The 16,670-nt window shown below is 30.4% G+C and overlaps 4 protein-coding genes across 5 annotated transcripts in view; 2 read left to right on the top strand and 2 right to left on the bottom strand.

Moving 5' to 3' along the window:
* Positions 1-16,670, top strand: part of LOC123269049 (tyrosine-protein kinase Drl) — a 238,310-nt gene that overhangs the window by 63,779 nt on the left and 157,861 nt on the right. The gene's annotated exons all lie outside the window — the stretch shown is intronic.
* On the bottom strand, positions 986-3,013 carry LOC123269106. The gene is made up of 3 exons (XM_044734637.1): positions 2,806-3,013; positions 2,088-2,196; positions 986-2,027 (listed from the first exon to the last, which is right to left on the bottom strand). Exons 1-3 carry the CDS (start codon positions 2,818-2,820, stop codon positions 1,156-1,158), a joined length of 996 nt encoding a protein of 331 aa, XP_044590572.1. The 5' UTR covers positions 2,821-3,013; the 3' UTR covers positions 986-1,155.
* LOC123269011 (tenascin-like) lies at positions 6,541-10,843 on the bottom strand. Its single transcript, XM_044734502.1, has 10 exons — positions 10,697-10,843; positions 10,526-10,616; positions 9,472-9,717; positions 9,145-9,396; positions 8,818-9,066; positions 8,499-8,747; positions 8,150-8,398; positions 7,242-7,487; positions 6,909-7,157; positions 6,541-6,817 (listed from the first exon to the last, which is right to left on the bottom strand). Exons 1-10 carry the CDS (start codon positions 10,826-10,828, stop codon positions 6,567-6,569), a joined length of 2,214 nt encoding a protein of 737 aa, XP_044590437.1. The 5' UTR covers positions 10,829-10,843; the 3' UTR covers positions 6,541-6,566.
* Positions 14,263-16,405, top strand: LOC123269096 (leucine-rich repeat extensin-like protein 3). The gene is made up of 3 exons (XM_044734629.1): positions 14,263-14,417; positions 14,503-14,739; positions 15,611-16,405. Exons 1-3 carry the CDS (start codon positions 14,403-14,405, stop codon positions 16,355-16,357), a joined length of 999 nt encoding a protein of 332 aa, XP_044590564.1. The 5' UTR covers positions 14,263-14,402; the 3' UTR covers positions 16,358-16,405.

Here is a 16,670-nt window from a genome sequence, read left to right as displayed (position 1 = left end):
GTAAGTTTCCTATTGTAGAGCGAGCATTTTATATCGTAAGAGTTCACTTTTTAGCGGAAGTTCTAATATGGATTAAAAGATACCTCCGATGCGTGTTCAGGAGATCAACGAACTTGTTATAAGTAATTAATAGCTTCACAGTTTCTTAATTGCTATTTTTTAATACGTATTTCGCAAATGTGTAATGGAAAATTTTTGGAAAGCACTTTTACATGTCACACGATTTTTTCCATCGCAAATATTAATTTCCGATTATAAAATCTTATATAACAGAAATATTATCTAATTTAAAAAAAAATCAAAATCTTAAATGATGTGTATTAATTCAAAAATTACATAGATTATTGATGGTATGCAAAAACGAAAGGAACATCCAGCATAAGATAGTTTGAACGAGTCCGTGTAAAGTCAGTGTACCGTGAAGGCCACGAAAGTGGATCGCTTAAACGGCAAATAGCCTTCCTGATCCGGAGAAAATCTCACTATCCTGTTCAGTTCTCCAAAGTGAAATCCAGTAAAATTAACCCCCACCCCCTCCCGTACATTAGATTTATTGATAATTACTGATTAATGATGTCCGAAAAATTCCTTTCAATCAATAGCGCATATTAATACGCCGCGTATGATTTCACATTTATCGTCCATTAAAATGTTCAATTCCTGTAGTTTTTCTCATCTAAATTTTTTACAAACATACCCTGTTTAAAAATATTCATTAAAAAAAATTCACTGTCATGAGATTTGAATTTTTTTCAATAATTCAAATTGATTTCAAATTCTAAGCATATATCTATAGATATATAATTTGCATAGAGCAATTTTTTTTTTTTTTTCAATGAATAATTTTAAACAGGATATTCTTATTATCCTTTAATTTCCCTCACCAATTTATTTCTATTTAAATATTAAACTATGATTTTTTCATTCAAATTCTTACTTAGAAATTTTCTTAACACTTTACTTAATAATTTCCAACGAAAGCATATCAATTAAAAATAATTCTTTATTAACAACATTAATTACAACGTTTTTTTATATGACACATAAATTGATAGCATACAATCAACGTCAAAACATTACAATTTACATTATAAATTCATAAGTGATAATTTATACAACTTTCTACAATAAGATAAATCAAAGCCCCAACTAATATTAATACTTATAATTTTGCCCACTTGAGGCCTCTTCGGGAGGATGGTCGACAATTTCGCCATCAGGTCGCACGTAGTAAACCTTGTTAGGATAGTGTCCTGAGTATTGGATGTCATTGGGCAATGGTTGTGGAACAAATGGTTTTTTGAACTCGAACAAAATTTGATTCGCGAGAACATTGTACGGAATTTGAGCCTGGAACTGCAAAATTTGGCTGATTTCTTGGGGCATATTTGAGTAACCTTGGCTGGGTTTCTGTTCAAAATTTCCCAAGTCCTTTTCTAGAGACCTTTTGCCTTGATCTTGGCGGGAATTCGCCGATGATCGATAACCAAAACGTTGATCATTCTGATTTTGATTTTGATACTGATTGGGAGTCAGATCATCTTTGTACTTAATTCCTGCCTTTGGGGTTTTTTTTATCGAAGCTAGCGTGTGACTCGGGTAATTTGAACGATGAGCTTGTGAATTTTGTTGGTTTTGGTCATAACCAGCAGGAGGCGAATAAGTCGGTTGTCTTGTCGATGGGGACCAAGATTCTGGTCCAGGAAACTGTTCCGATGCTGAAAACTGTTTGGATTCTTGGGGTGGTAAATATTCTTGTTGTTTAGAATTATCTTCTGAATTATCTTGAGCGAGTGTTTGCATAGGATTGATGTTGTAAAAAAATGAATGAGGATTAACATATGGTGCTTGAGGTGTGTAATAATAATTTAGTAGTTGCTTGATGTTTTCCGGAATCGCTGAATACGGTTTGTACTGATAAAACTCAGTCTGTTTTTGAACTGGAGCTCTGATGGGCTCTTGTCGCGTGTTTTGTCCTTGCTCGCGTGCTTTCCTTTGCGAATTAGGGGTGAAAATTTTTTCGTATCCTAAAATGAATAATGATTAGTAATAAATTGATAATAATTGTGGAAAAATGGTTGACTAACCATCTGGAGCCTGATAGTCAGCACGACTTTGCTGCGGCGCACGAAGTCTACGGTGTGGAGCATCTTCAGCATGAATAAACTGGGACGAAACAGTCACCAAGAGGAATGCCTTGGAAGAAAAAACAACAGTGCATGTAATATAGCAATTCAAAAGGTTATTTGCGATGTTACTTGATGATGTAACTCGTGGGTGAATCTAATGATAGAAAGTATACACATGCTTCATGCGCATCCTTGAATGTACGATTCTTCATACATTAAACATACGATGTTTATCTTATTATCTTATTAATAATGTTAATTTATAATTTACATTTTTTCATTCACGCTACAGTTAATTATTTACTACGAATAAATAATTGTAATTTTATTTATTGATTTGCAAGAAAACAATTTTTTTATTGCATTAAACTTTAAAAAAATAAAATTGAAAAAATTCAAAATTTCTATAAATATTTTTTTTTACGACGAATATTTTGAACTATAATTATAATTTATGGATTTTAAAAATATTTTCGTGCAAATTAATTTTTAGAAAAATTTAGACACTAAAATAATTAATAAAACACTTTCACTTTAATTAAAATCATTTAAAATCAAAATTAATTAATTTTTCACTCGAAAAAAATAATAAAAAATCACACCACAATTTAACTTGTCTATAAATAGATTACTAGTAAAATAATTAAATAAATTAATAATTAAATTGTAAACTCACGGTAAATAATATCATGATGTTAAAAATATGTAGAGATTTTTTCTCGTGGATGTGCGACACAAGTTTTGTCGAAGAAATCAGCTGCGGAGACTCGAGAGACTTCTTTATAGAGGCTGAGGTTCTCAAGTGTAAGTGGTTCTATTCCCGCTGCTTTGCTTTACGATTTACTACTTTTGAGATAATGTCTGCCGAGGTAAAAAGTTTCCATCGAGTAAAGAGACTCGTAAAAATTCACAGGTTATTATATTATAGGATCTCTTTCTATCTGATCAGTTAAATATTGTAATATTGTTCGAAGCTTTTGAAATGCATTGTTGCTGTAACAATAGTAACAATAACTATTAAAATAAACTCAATGATATTCCGGAAGTTGGGCTGAATTTTTATGGTCCTTTTTAAAAATTTATGATGATCATTTACTGCATACAAATGATGCATCTATTTAAAATGTTTAAAAACATAAAAAGTTCGCTCAAGAGTTAATCCATTGTTTTCGTAAATTTTGAGTTCTTTTATTTGCTGAAATTAGACGATAAAAATTGTTGTTAAACATGGGAAGCAATAATATTTTTATTGTTGTATGTTTTATTTAATTATGAAAGCGTATTACATGAGAATTTTCTGAGTATTACATTTAATGTAGTTGAAAAATTTTATTGTTCTATTGAAAATAAAATTTTATTTTCACTCAAGAGTCCTAAATATGCAATCGATTATGAATTTATTTATTTTTTCCAAGTTTTCTCAATCAATTTTTACTTCAAACATTAAATGTTAGTAAATTATAATCATATTTTATCATTTTCTGAATTTTAAGTGAGTAAAGAGTTTTATCATTCGATATGTGATCATATGAGCAAAAAGCGAATGATGGTAATGTCAGCGCCTATATTTCCAGGTTATCCAGGTACTTATCAACCATCGAAGAAATCGCAAACTATTTTTAAATTATCATATGGTAAAATTTTCACAGCATGGATTTTCAAGATCGGGGTTACACTATAAAATTTTTATTTATGATAATAATTATCATTAAAGTTACTTACAAGCTATGGTGTTTCATGGAAATTAATACTTACAAATACGTTTCAAATCTAAAGAAATTATAAAAAATCATCAAAAATTATAAAAAATCATAAAAAATTGCAAAAATCGAAGAAAATTGGGATTATCTTGGTATAAAAAATTTTGTTGGCCCGGATTGATGAAGATTTTTATGTCATTTAATTTGCTTGATCTTATTCTGCAATAAATTTGGCCCATAGTCCGCTCAAACATTCATAAAATTGCAAAAAATCGATTTAATAGCAGAAAATTACTGCTCCAAAAATGGAAAAAAATCTTTTAAACACAATTAAATAAATTTCTTGTGTTTTTTATTGAAAAAATACAAGATTAATATCTGAAAATGCAAAAAAATTGTAAAATCTATGAAAATGACGTATTAACAAAATTATAAAAATGATTTTCCCAACATTTAAACTGTTTTGCGGTGGTATCGAACATTTTTATTTTCAAATGATCTACGGAGTGGATTTCTCTTTCGTTTGTTATTTTCTGCTGGTATATCTCTTTTGAGTGTCCAGCAATAGTCTGCTATCATGTTGATATTCCAATTTCCTTGATACCTAGTCTCCATTTCACTTAAGTCACCCTGAACAGACGCCGATACTGGGTTTCCGAATCCCTGCATCGTAAAGTACTCATCACTTGTACCTGTCATGACGGCACCTACGCCGTTAACCCATGGACTCTGCCAGATCGTTCTGTTATCCACCGTCACCCCGAGGAGGTGCCCTGATTGCCAGTACAAGCGATCATGCAATGAAATGAAGTCTGCACGTCGAAGAAGTTGAAATCCCAACACGATGGCAAATTTTTACTAAATAAAGAAAAAGGTAGAAGAAGAGGTGTCCACGTCGTAAATCATTTGAGAATGAAACAGTACAATACCCTCGAAAAACCGTTAAAAATCCAATTTGTGTAAATTCTTCGATCTTAATCTTGTATTTTAGAAATAAAAAACACAAGAAATTTATTTAATTGTGTTTAAAAGATTTTTTTCCATTTTTTCAGCAGCAATTTTCTGCTATTTTATCGGTCTTTTGTAGTTTTATGAATGTTTGAGGGGAATATGGGCTAAATTTATTACAGAATAAGATCTTTTAAGGATATTTTACAATTTTTTTAGATTTAAAACGGTTTATGATTAAAGTACGATCGAAATTAGTATTTAACAGATCAAAATACATGAAAATTATGCTTGCCTTAGATCTCAAAATTTTTCTTCTTGCCAAAACATCGAATTTTCGCTATTTTTTGGGGTTTTTTAAAACTACTTTTAAATTATTTTTTAAACTATTTTCAAACTATTTTTAAATTATCATCTTTGAAAAAATCATTTTGCAATTTTTGATTCTATTCTCTACACAGTAAAAAATTATGTTAAATATTTAACACTTTTGTGTGTTGATTGAACAAAATAAATTTTAAATTTACACATAAAAGTGTTAAATATTTAACACAAAGTTTTTTAACGCAATGGCAAAATTTTTTACTGTGTAATAAAATATTTTGAAAAAATATCGAATTTATTCAAAATTTACATCTACTATATTTCCATCATAATTCATAATATTCTTACACAATTAATTAACAATTTTCATAATAATTTAATGAATGAATGAATTATTTTTTATTTTTTTTATTTTTGAGTTTTACTTGTATACCGTTATCTGGTTTTTACAAGGCTGATATCCCCACTTTATCTCCATTCTATATCTCCACTCTATATATCCCTTTTTATTTGCGGCTGTGGACCCTCTTGTGCTTTCTGTACCGTATTCACCCTGAACCTCACCTTCTCAGGCTGTTGGAACAGAATCATGGGGAAACCACAGAGAAAACCCATGATAGTACAGTCGGAGCTGGGCTAAGTCTACAGTGATTGATAAGAAACTCTTCTTTATCGACCTCTGAAGCATTAGGCCCCTCTCCTAGTGTGCAAAGATCCCTCGCGCTAGCCAACGTTGACTAGAGTGGTCACCCATTCAAGTTGTTGCTTATAAGCAACATTACATTTATAAATGTGTGATCGCCCAAGTCAGACGTGTGCCGCCCGGCTATCTCTGCCACTTCCAGAGGCTGGCAACGTAACGTAACGCACATATTTTTAATTATAATCACTAAAATATATTGGTGCGTGCTGGGATCGAACCCGGGTCCCACTCTTTCGAAAAGCGAGCATCGAGCCGACCAGGCCATTGCCAGCCTCTGAATTAATTAATTATTAATATCCCAAATTTTGTCAACAATTTTATTTTCTATTCAAGTTTAATATAAGCTTTTAGATAAGTTGTTTCTAAATATCGGTACAATCTTATTGTCAATTTGCATATAAGGATGGGCATTTATAGACTTGACGATAACTTGTCACTAACTTATCTACAAGAACTTAAAGTATGAGGTGGCTATCAGAGTTAATTTTATTTTCTAATAGAATGTTTTGAAAAAAACCAATTTTTCCAAAATTTACCTCTATTATATTTCTATCACACTTCATAATATCCTTACACAATTAATTAGCTATCTTCGTAATAATATAATGATTTAATTAATTATTAATATACAAAATTTTTATTGTCAACAATTTTTATTGATAAATTTTTAAGATTCAATCTAATGATTACATTTCATATAATTCCAAATTCATCACATATCAATGTGTTATTTTCCTTATCATAAAACTCATATTTCACCTTTCAAACAATTGGCAAGCACATATTATTGGAGTGAGCTTTAAATTGATATTTACAGTGGCATAGACCATAGACGCACTCAGAGTGATTGGGAAAACATTCATCGCCATTGAAACAAAAATTTTCTATCAATGGCATGCATGTTCCGTTTCTCTTTTCATATAATACTGCACATTCACATTCATTGACTTCGTTACAATTTGCGTGTCGGTCGTTACAAGAATTGTCACTATTACATTGCTTACGGGGTTCAACTGAAAATATCCAACGAAATTAATTCACAGATACTTATAACTGATAATAGAAACACGTAGATCATTAATTATTGATTCAAAAGAAATATACCTGGTATACATTGATCATTGGACACAGGTATGAATTTTTCCTGGCACCTACATTTGCCATTAATACATTCAGAATACTCGGGTAAACAGTCATTATTAGTCAGGCAAATTCCGTTCAAAAGAGGCCTACAATTGATTTGATCTTCCTCAATGTAGAATGCTCTACAAACACATTTGTCGTCTCGCGAACATTTTAGATAACTCGTTGTGATGCAATCAGAATCTGTCACACAAGATTTTCCTAACGGCACTAAAAAATGAAATATTCCATCAAGAATGAACCAAAACAAACTCTATATATAGATTTTTGATTGAAATCATTTTCCAAAATTACATTTTACGCAATTAGAAGACAGTGGCTCAAAAGAAGGTTTACATCGACATTCATTTTGCAAACAAACAGAATTATCTGGAGCGCATTTTTCATTCTTCCAACAAAAACTACCCAAAAGTGGTTCACAACTAGAATTGCTTACTGCAATAGTATTTTCTCGACAAATACAAACATTGTCTTTTGAACATTTTGAATGATTTATTTCAATGCAATCTACATCTATTTCACAAGGCTTTCCCAACAGAGCTAAAACAAGCATTTTTCAATGAAATTTGTAAAATATTATGACTCGTACAAAAATGGATTGATCAATTATTGATCAAATTTATCACGAAGTGATCTCTAACTAATTAATGTCGGATATCTTCGATTAATAGGTAACTTGTCGGTGATCAATGTTCAATAAACTCACGATCAATAATAGATCCCTCATTCATAAAGAATAAACCATTCAGTGATCTTTAATTGATCACTCAGTGATCATTTAGTATTCATCAATTGATCATTCAGTGTTCATAAATTGATCGCTGAGTGATCTCGAAGTGATCAATCGCTGGTTTCCGTGATTAATAGGATACCTGTCAGTGATCAATAATCGATCAGCTCGTGATAAAAAATTGGGTTATCAGTGATCATTAACTGATCACTCAGAGGTTATTAATTGATCATTGAGTGATCGCTATTTGTTCATTTAATGATTATTAATTTATCGCGTAATGGTTGCAAAAATAATGTTCTGCTATTCTTCCATAGTGTCTCCATAGAGTGATCAATGAGCGCTCTCTGAATGATCTCTCGTTGATCTATGGTAGACTCATAATTGATCGGTCAATAATCAATTATTGATCTTTTAGTGATCAATCATTGATCAATCCATTTTTGTACGGGAATTCAAAAATTTCATTTACCTGGTACACATTCAGTATTGGATTGAACTACAAAACCTGATTGACAGTCACATTTACTTTCGAAGCAGACAGATCGATGTGGTGCGCAATCATCGGCATTAAGGCAAAATTCGCCAAGTAATGGTGCACATCGTGAGCCGCCAACTACAGTATGATTCACTAGACAAACACATACTTTACTATCTGAGCACTCTGACCGCCAAATATTTCCACAGTCTTCATCCGTGTCGCAATTTTTATTCAAAGAAGCTTAAATGACCAAGTATGGGTGAATAAATCATTACAATTTTTCTACCTGAGATAGTATAATATTAATTATTAGCTTAATACTCTAAATTAGAGGATTTACCTGAGACACATCGAAATTTTGATTCTTGAACAAATCCGACCTTACACTGACAATTTCGGTTGACACAAATCGAATTATATACTTCGCATTCTCCATTTTCAATACAGAAACCGTTCAATAATGATCCACACGTGGTATCATCCATTGCATAATGGTTGTGTTTACAAACGCACAATAAGTCTTCGGAACATTTAGCGTATCTGATATCATCGCAATCTGCATAAGATTTGCAATGCTGTCCCAAAAGTTCTAAAACGAAAATCATGCATGATAATTGTCGCAGTTAATCGTAAAAATCAATTAAAGTATTTTTACTAACTTCGTACGCAGTGATTATTAGATCGAAGTTCATAATGTTCTTTACATCGACATCTATCACCTACACAAATAGTGTTATCAGGTAAACAATCTTCGTGACGCCAACAATATCCACCCACTAACGACACACATACTGCGTCTTCAAATATAGTATGATTTTCTTTACAAACACATTTTTTATCTTCAGAACACATTGCTCGATTAGTTTCAATACAATCTTCATTTTTGTTGCAAGTCTGCCCTAAATAAGCTGAAATTTGGCGAGAATTAATTATCAAATTTGCTATTTTCAAATTTTGATTAAAACGTAGATGAAAATTTAGCTTACATAATTTACATTCGTGATCAGATACAGCTATAAACATGTAATCGCAAGTACAATAATTATTTCGACAAACGGAATTTAAAGGAACGCAATCGGAATCTTTGGTACAATAACCTTTTATTAACGATAAACAAACATCATTATCAATTCTTGCAAAGCTGTTTTCTCTGCATGTACATTTGTGGTTATCTGAACATGTTGCTCGGTTAACATCAAAACAATCTTGATCAGAGTTGCAAAATTGCCCAGTGTAAGCTAATAATTTCCAAAAATTTTTATTAAAAAAAAATTATTACTTCGATTTTGTAAAATATATATTTAAAGACTAACTTAGAGCGCATTCATTTTCTGTAACAAAGGTGAAATCGGGCTTGCAAGCGCATGTTTTATTCACGCAATGCGAATTCTCGGCAACACATTGCTCATCAACATCACAATCACCTTTTATTAATGATCCACATGCTGTTGCATTTAATGGCGTATAATTTTCAGCGCAAACGCATTTATTTTTAGAACAAATCGTGTTGTTTACCAAGTTGCAATCTATGTTAAGCTTACAATAGTCTTGTAATGTACCTAAAATAAATTGTGATCAAGCAACGAAGGAATTGAAGGAGGTTCGAGCGAATTTAATGTAAAAAATAATTTCCAACTTTGAGTTTTGAAATTAAGTATACGTATAAATAAATACGTAATTAATCTAATCCCAAAATTTAAAAAAGATTCACCGTTTAGTTACTCAGATATTCAATTTTAAAAATCACATATTTTATCTCCTTATACACGGGCTCTTATGGCGGACAAACTTTTGTCGAGACTTTAATTATTTTTTTCAGTATCAACCTCCCAACTTTAACGGATAAAAAACTATACACAAGAAACTTGGATTATTGCAAAATATAAAAACAATTTAATAATAATACATTACCGATATAATTTTTGAAATATTTAAAGTCAAATTTTATGTTTGTAACTCGTTTATTGTCAGCTATTTATTCGAATAAAGATTTGACAACATCGCGTCAACAACTGAGAAAAAAGAGAAGGATAGGAATATAGTTACAGAGAGAGAAATGTTTAACTCACACACTCATCCACGTCTCTGTAATGAGTATAATTAGACGCGCTATTGCCAAATCTGTTTGTTTAATCCGGTAAGTAATAAATACGAACGTCATTTTATTACTTTAATTTATTAAATAAGTAAAAATCATCAATTATTAAATTGTTTAAATTATTTTAAATTGAAATAAAGAATTTTGACGAATATTAGGAAAAGTAAAATTTAAAAAAAGTTTTAACATTATTTTGACTCATTAATTACGCTCGAACTTCCTTCAGAAAAAATTAGTAAGCATAAGAATATATTATTTTGCTAACGTACCATTGCCTAAACAGTAATACTGATTTGGCCAATCATACAATTCACATATGGTAAAATTTTCACAGCATGGATTTTCAAGATCGGGGTTACACTATAAAATTTTTACTTATGATAATAATTATCATTAAAGTTACTTACAAGCTATGGTGTTTCATGGAAATTAATACTTACGAGAAAACCATGATCAACGCATTCTGTTACCGCGAAAGAATCATAAGTTTCAAAATCGTCGTAAACAAATATTGGAGTTAAAGTCAAAATTCTAAAAATTATTGGAAATATCAAACACTTTATACTTACCATCTTGACTTTTAATAATTATCAAAAACCAAACCGGCAAATATTTAAATAATAATAGAAAAAAATATATTTATTAAAAATATTTAATTATTTTTTTACTGATTATATATTGATACTGTTTCGAAGAGTTGACCATACGGTAAATGATATTTTCCATCAAAAGTTATCAGGTATTATATACTAATGTGAATTTTATTGGTTAAAGTTGTTTTTCTCTCAAGGTCGAAAAAAATAAAGCTTGAAATCATTTTTATTAATACGACATGACTTGACTTATAATAGAAAACTAGTATCTCATAGTAGTAAAAAATTATCTATCGAATAGTTGATATGTTAAATTTCAACCTCAAACAACATTAACATATTTTTTACTTTGAAAATTTTACTCCTTTAAAATTTTCGATAAATAATGCTTACAATGTTCAACAATTGTAAATAAAAACACCTTTATTACTAATGTTACATAATAAGATTGAATCATTTAAATTATTTACAGCAGATTGATATTTATATATTTTTATATTAAATTAATATATGGGTCATTCCACCAAATAAGAACATTTTTACGGAGCGACCCTCGCGGATTATGTTTAAAATTTATGGAGGTGTTCTCTATAATAAGAAATAAATTCCCTACAAGTTTCAGCCCTTAACATGCAGCGGTTCTGGAGTTATGATTTTTTGAAATTTTGAAAAAAAATTTTTTATAACTTTTTTATTAATTTTTCTGATGAAGGAAGCTTTTTTATTAAAATCCACGAAAAATCTTATCTTGTCGGAAAAATTCTCAGCTTTTGAATGAAAATATCCATTTTATCATAAACACATCAGAAGACCCTTTGAAATCCAATTAAAATGGAAAAATTGATTTTTCTCGGTGTGCGGTGCAAGGTACATCCAATTTGACTTTTTTTTCTGAAAGATCAGAGTTTTTTACACAAAATATATGGTTTTCACGATGTGCATATTTTTTGTTCAATCGCAATTAAATTAAACGTAAAATCTTTATAATTAAAATACTTTTATTTTTGAACTTTTTTCAGATGTTGATACAGTTTTAATAAGAGCATATCCAATTTCATCATTTATCGGTAAAAGTGTGCAATTTCTGTGTACCCTTTACCGTTTTTGATAAAGAATATCGTACGTCTAACACATTATTTTTGTCTAAATAATCATCATTCATTATGAAAGTAAAATCAACGCCTGTAAAATTCTTGATTGCCCCGGAATTCAAATCTTGTGGTGCCAGTATATGTTTTTTATTTTCCATTTGTAATGAAGCTCTAGCAGCATGTCGTTTTACTGGACCTACAAGCCCATCGCATGGTCCTTTGCCATGGGCAATCGCAAAAAAATGCCACTCAACGATGATTCTAAAGTCAGCATAATATTAACATAAATTAGTAAATGTTTTTTTATTTTTAAATTGCTGAGGTGCTCCATCTGAGAAGTAAAAAATTCTTTCAATAACAGTAAATTTTTCTCTTAAAAAAGAAATCAATTGTTCTTGAAATAAATAAATCAAAACTGTGTCATGTTTAAGGCAATCTGAGATACCAACTAAGCCTACATGCTTAATAGTATCATTTTCGTTTTAGTAAACCACTATTTGAAGTATAGTAGCTTGGTCATTATTTCAATGATAGCCTTGAGCAGCTTCCTGCACAACAAACGCAATTTTCTACAAAGTTAAAAACTACCGCTAATTCACCACTCTTCAAATTTAATTTCGCATTAGGGAAAAACCGACTTTGTATTTTTACTATAAAGTCATATTTTAAAAGTTTCTCAAGTTGCGTCGCAAAGATCAATAAAGTCATCGGAATCCGAAATAACGTTTACAATGGTACATCGATCGGTTGATGTCCACATTTTAAATTCGATTTCATTTACATCAAATTCTTTAAACGATGGATGAAAATAATTAATGATTTCTTCATTGTTTGGACATCTATTACAACTTCTGAAGAAGCACGATCCCGTTGGATTATTACAAATCAATTTATTCAATAAATTTTTATAAATTGATTAAGTTTCCATAATCCAATCAGTATTTCTCGCAAATTTTGGAAAATTACATCCTAAATAAGAAAATGGAATCGTAGTTGTGAACGCCATCTGCATTGTATAAACTCAATTTTTTAACGAGCAGTTTGAAATTCTAAATATTTAACAGAAAATCATTTTACTATCCCGAATAATCGTATAACGCTTAGCCGATATAACGTTTAATTTAATTGTGATTGAACAAAAAATATGCACATCGTGAAAACCATATATTTTGTGTAAAAAACTCTGATCTTTTAGAAAAAAAAGTCAAATTGGATGTACCTTGCACCGCACACCGAGAAAAATCAATTTTTCCACTTTAATTGGATTTCAAAGGGTCTTCTGATGTGTTTATGATAAAATGGATATTTTCATTCAAAAGCTGAGAATTTTTCCGACAAGATAAGATTTTTCGTGGATTTTAATAAAAAAGTTTTCCTCATCAGAAAAATTAATAAAAAAGTTAAAAAAAATTTTTTTTCAAAATTTCAAAAAATCACAACTCTAGAACCGCTGCATATTAAGGGCTGAAACTTGTAGGGAATTTATTTTTTATTATAGAGAACACCTCCATAAATTTTAAACATAATCCGCGAGGGTCGCCCCTCGAGGGTCGCCCCTCGATAAGTTTAGTATTTATCAATACTATTTATAGTTCTGACAAATATTTCATCGTATCTAATCAATAATTAGAACTCTGATTAATTTAATTAAAAAAATTGGTTATCTGTAAAGTCGGTTTACGGACGATAGTTTTACGTGATAAAATTATTAATTTAAGTAAAAAAATTATCGAAAAGCCTACAGTACATTTTCTATGTAAAGACACTTGTAAGCATTAATTTTCATAACAATATCGCACACCGGATACAATTTCCGTGGGCTGTAACTAGTTATGTCTGACACACCTATTAAAAATGTATTGCTCAAAGGAAAGAGCTTTATTAATGATAAACCTGTCTCTTAGCGGCTACCTGATCTCTGAAATGCATTTGCCTAATAAGTTATTGCCCAGGCGTGGCTGGAACGTATATTAATCATTAAAAAAAAAAAAAAAGCATCAGCATAATTCAAAAAAGTTTGAAATTTTGACCCTAGAACGCATTAAAAGCTCTCAGATTGGTCAATTAAAAAAAAATTGTCTACGTTTTATAATTTCTCTATTAATTTTATAAAATTCAAAAATGCGAAAAAAATTTTTCATTAATAATTTTGATTTCAATAAAAAATGCAAAAATTGTAAACTCAATATTTTGCAATCCTGCGCAGCACTTGCTCATGTAATTCGATAAATAAAAAACTAATAATGATACAATTCATGACGTCGATTTACAATTGACTGTATAAACTCTGGAGAAGCGAAAGAGACACTAGGCTGCAGAACGATCAAGGCCTTTTGGCCCCGCAGATCATGAGAAACTCGAGAACTCTGCCCGGTATAAAACGCCCCTCCTATTCATTCCTGGTGCATTATTCTTGTTCCTCCTCTTGAAGAGCGTCTCGATTAGATATTAGACATATCATAATGCATCTTGTCTTCGTAAGTTTCAATTGTAGTAAAAAAATTAAGCGATTTAATTTTATAAAATAGTGAGCTTGATAAAATAAAATAAAAATGTTTGTAGATATTAGGATTAGTTGGTTCTTCAATAGCTCAAGATTTACGGCAACCTGCGATTGTATCCGAGGCGAGGTATCTTTCTGGTGATGGTACATTTGGTGCAGCTTATACACAGGATGACGGTGTGCAGTTTAAAGAGGAAAGTGACGCTAATGGTGATCGTAAAGGTTCTTATTCTTACATAGATCCGAATGGACAAAGAAGAACTGTTTATTATACTGCTGGAAAAAATGGCTTTCAGGTAAGTTATTTATTTTATTAATTAAATTATAGTTTCTGTTTTAATAAAAATAATTTCTACAATTTTTAATGTAATTTTACAGTTTGTAGAAATTTAATTTAAAAATTGTAATTTTTTATCTCATATTTTTTCCGTATTAAAATTATTTAAATAAAAAATAAACAAAATAAAATAAATAAAACCGACAATTTTTTTCCAATAACTTATTTATATTAAATTTTTGTAACAAAGATAATTTATATTTTTAAAAATTTTTCTAGTTTATTCAGATCGAATAAAAAAATTATTTTTTTAACGAAAATTATAATTTCAAAATGAATTTAAATTTCAAAAAGAAAAGATCTTTTTTAAAAATATAATTTTAACTTAAATTTATTCAAATTTAATTTTCTTTTTAAAAATGACATTATTTTGTATTAAAACCAATAATTCCAATAACAAATAATTTTTACAAAAAATCAAAATCAATTTAATTTAAAAATTGTAATTTTTTAATTTTTATATTTACAGTATTTATTTTAATTGTAATTTTTATCTCATATTTTTTTAAATTATTTAAATAAAACCGACAATTTTTTTGTATCAAATTTTTGTAATTAAGATAATTTTATATTTTTAAAAATTCATTAATTAATTTAGATTGAATAAAAAAATTATTTTTTTAACTAAAAAAATTTTATAAGCTTCTATTTTAATTTTAAAATGAATTTAAATTAAAAAAAAAAAAAAAAAAAAGAACTTTTTTAAAAATATAATTTTAACTTAAATTTATTCAAACTTAATTTTCTTTTAAAAAATGACATTAGCCTGTATTAAAACCAATAATTCCAATAAAAAATAACTTTTACAAAAAATCAAAATCAATATTCAGGCAAGCGGAGACGGTATCCCCGAAATAACACCGCCGACACCCGAGTACGAGGCTCTACCAGAGTACAACCCCCCGGACTACCAGCCACCACAGCCTCGATCGTACAAATTCCAAAGTGACCCAGACATCAGACAACTCGCCTACGAATCGGCCTCTCCTGCCTCACACCCACCCCCAATACCTCCTCCCCGTCCTCGCCAACACTTCCACCCCCAGTCCCAGCCTCACCCGCAACCGCGACCCGTCCGCCCGCGAATAGTCTTCCAGCCCCAATATCACTCAGAATACTCGCCTGTGACTCCACCACCAGAGGTCCACGAGTACCAATACGAACCCCGTCCAACTCCGGCTTACAAGCCGCGATTGCAGATTCGGTACACCCCCGAGCAGCCTCAACCTCAGCCTCTTCAGCACCAGCCTCGACCTCAGCCTCTTCAGCCTCTTCAGCACCAGCCCCAACTTCATTACAATCCTCCAAGACAACCTCCGCGATTTCAGCCAGAGCCCGAGTCAGAGCCAGAGTACAACGAACCGGAGCCTCAGTACCAACAAACAGAGCCGCAGTACCAGCGACCTGATACTCTCCGACCTTATGTCGAGTACTCTTTTCAAACGGCAACAAATCCAGCGCCTCGACCTCGCTACAATGCGATCACGACTCCTGCGCCTCGGAGATTTTATCCGCCAGGTAAATTAGATTTTACCAGAACTTCTGATGGCTTTTCTTATACTTTTAATAAGAGTTAAATTTTCAATTAATTTTTTTTTAACATTCTGATACACAGTAAAAAATTTTGCGTCAAAAAAATTAGTGTTAATTATTTAACACTTTTATGTATAAATTTAACATTTATTTTGTTGAAACAACACAAAAAAGTGTTGAATATTTAACATAAAAATTTTTTACACAAAATTTTTTGACGCAATGACGCCAAATTTTTTACTGTGTAGATTGATTTAAATTTAGTGAAAAAATAGACGAAAATTCTCAAAAAGATTTTGCCCGTGTAAAAAAAAAATCGTCTTAAAAGTGTCTTAAAATTGTCGTTTGTTTAAAATC

The sequence above is a fragment of the Cotesia glomerata genome, linkage group LG1 (assembly GCF_020080835.1).
Source record: "Cotesia glomerata isolate CgM1 linkage group LG1, MPM_Cglom_v2.3, whole genome shotgun sequence".
In the NCBI taxonomy this organism is placed as follows: Eukaryota; Metazoa; Arthropoda; class Insecta; order Hymenoptera; family Braconidae; genus Cotesia; species Cotesia glomerata.
Note: the sequence above shows the minus strand (reverse complement) of the source record. Positions and strands in the feature narration are given on the sequence as shown.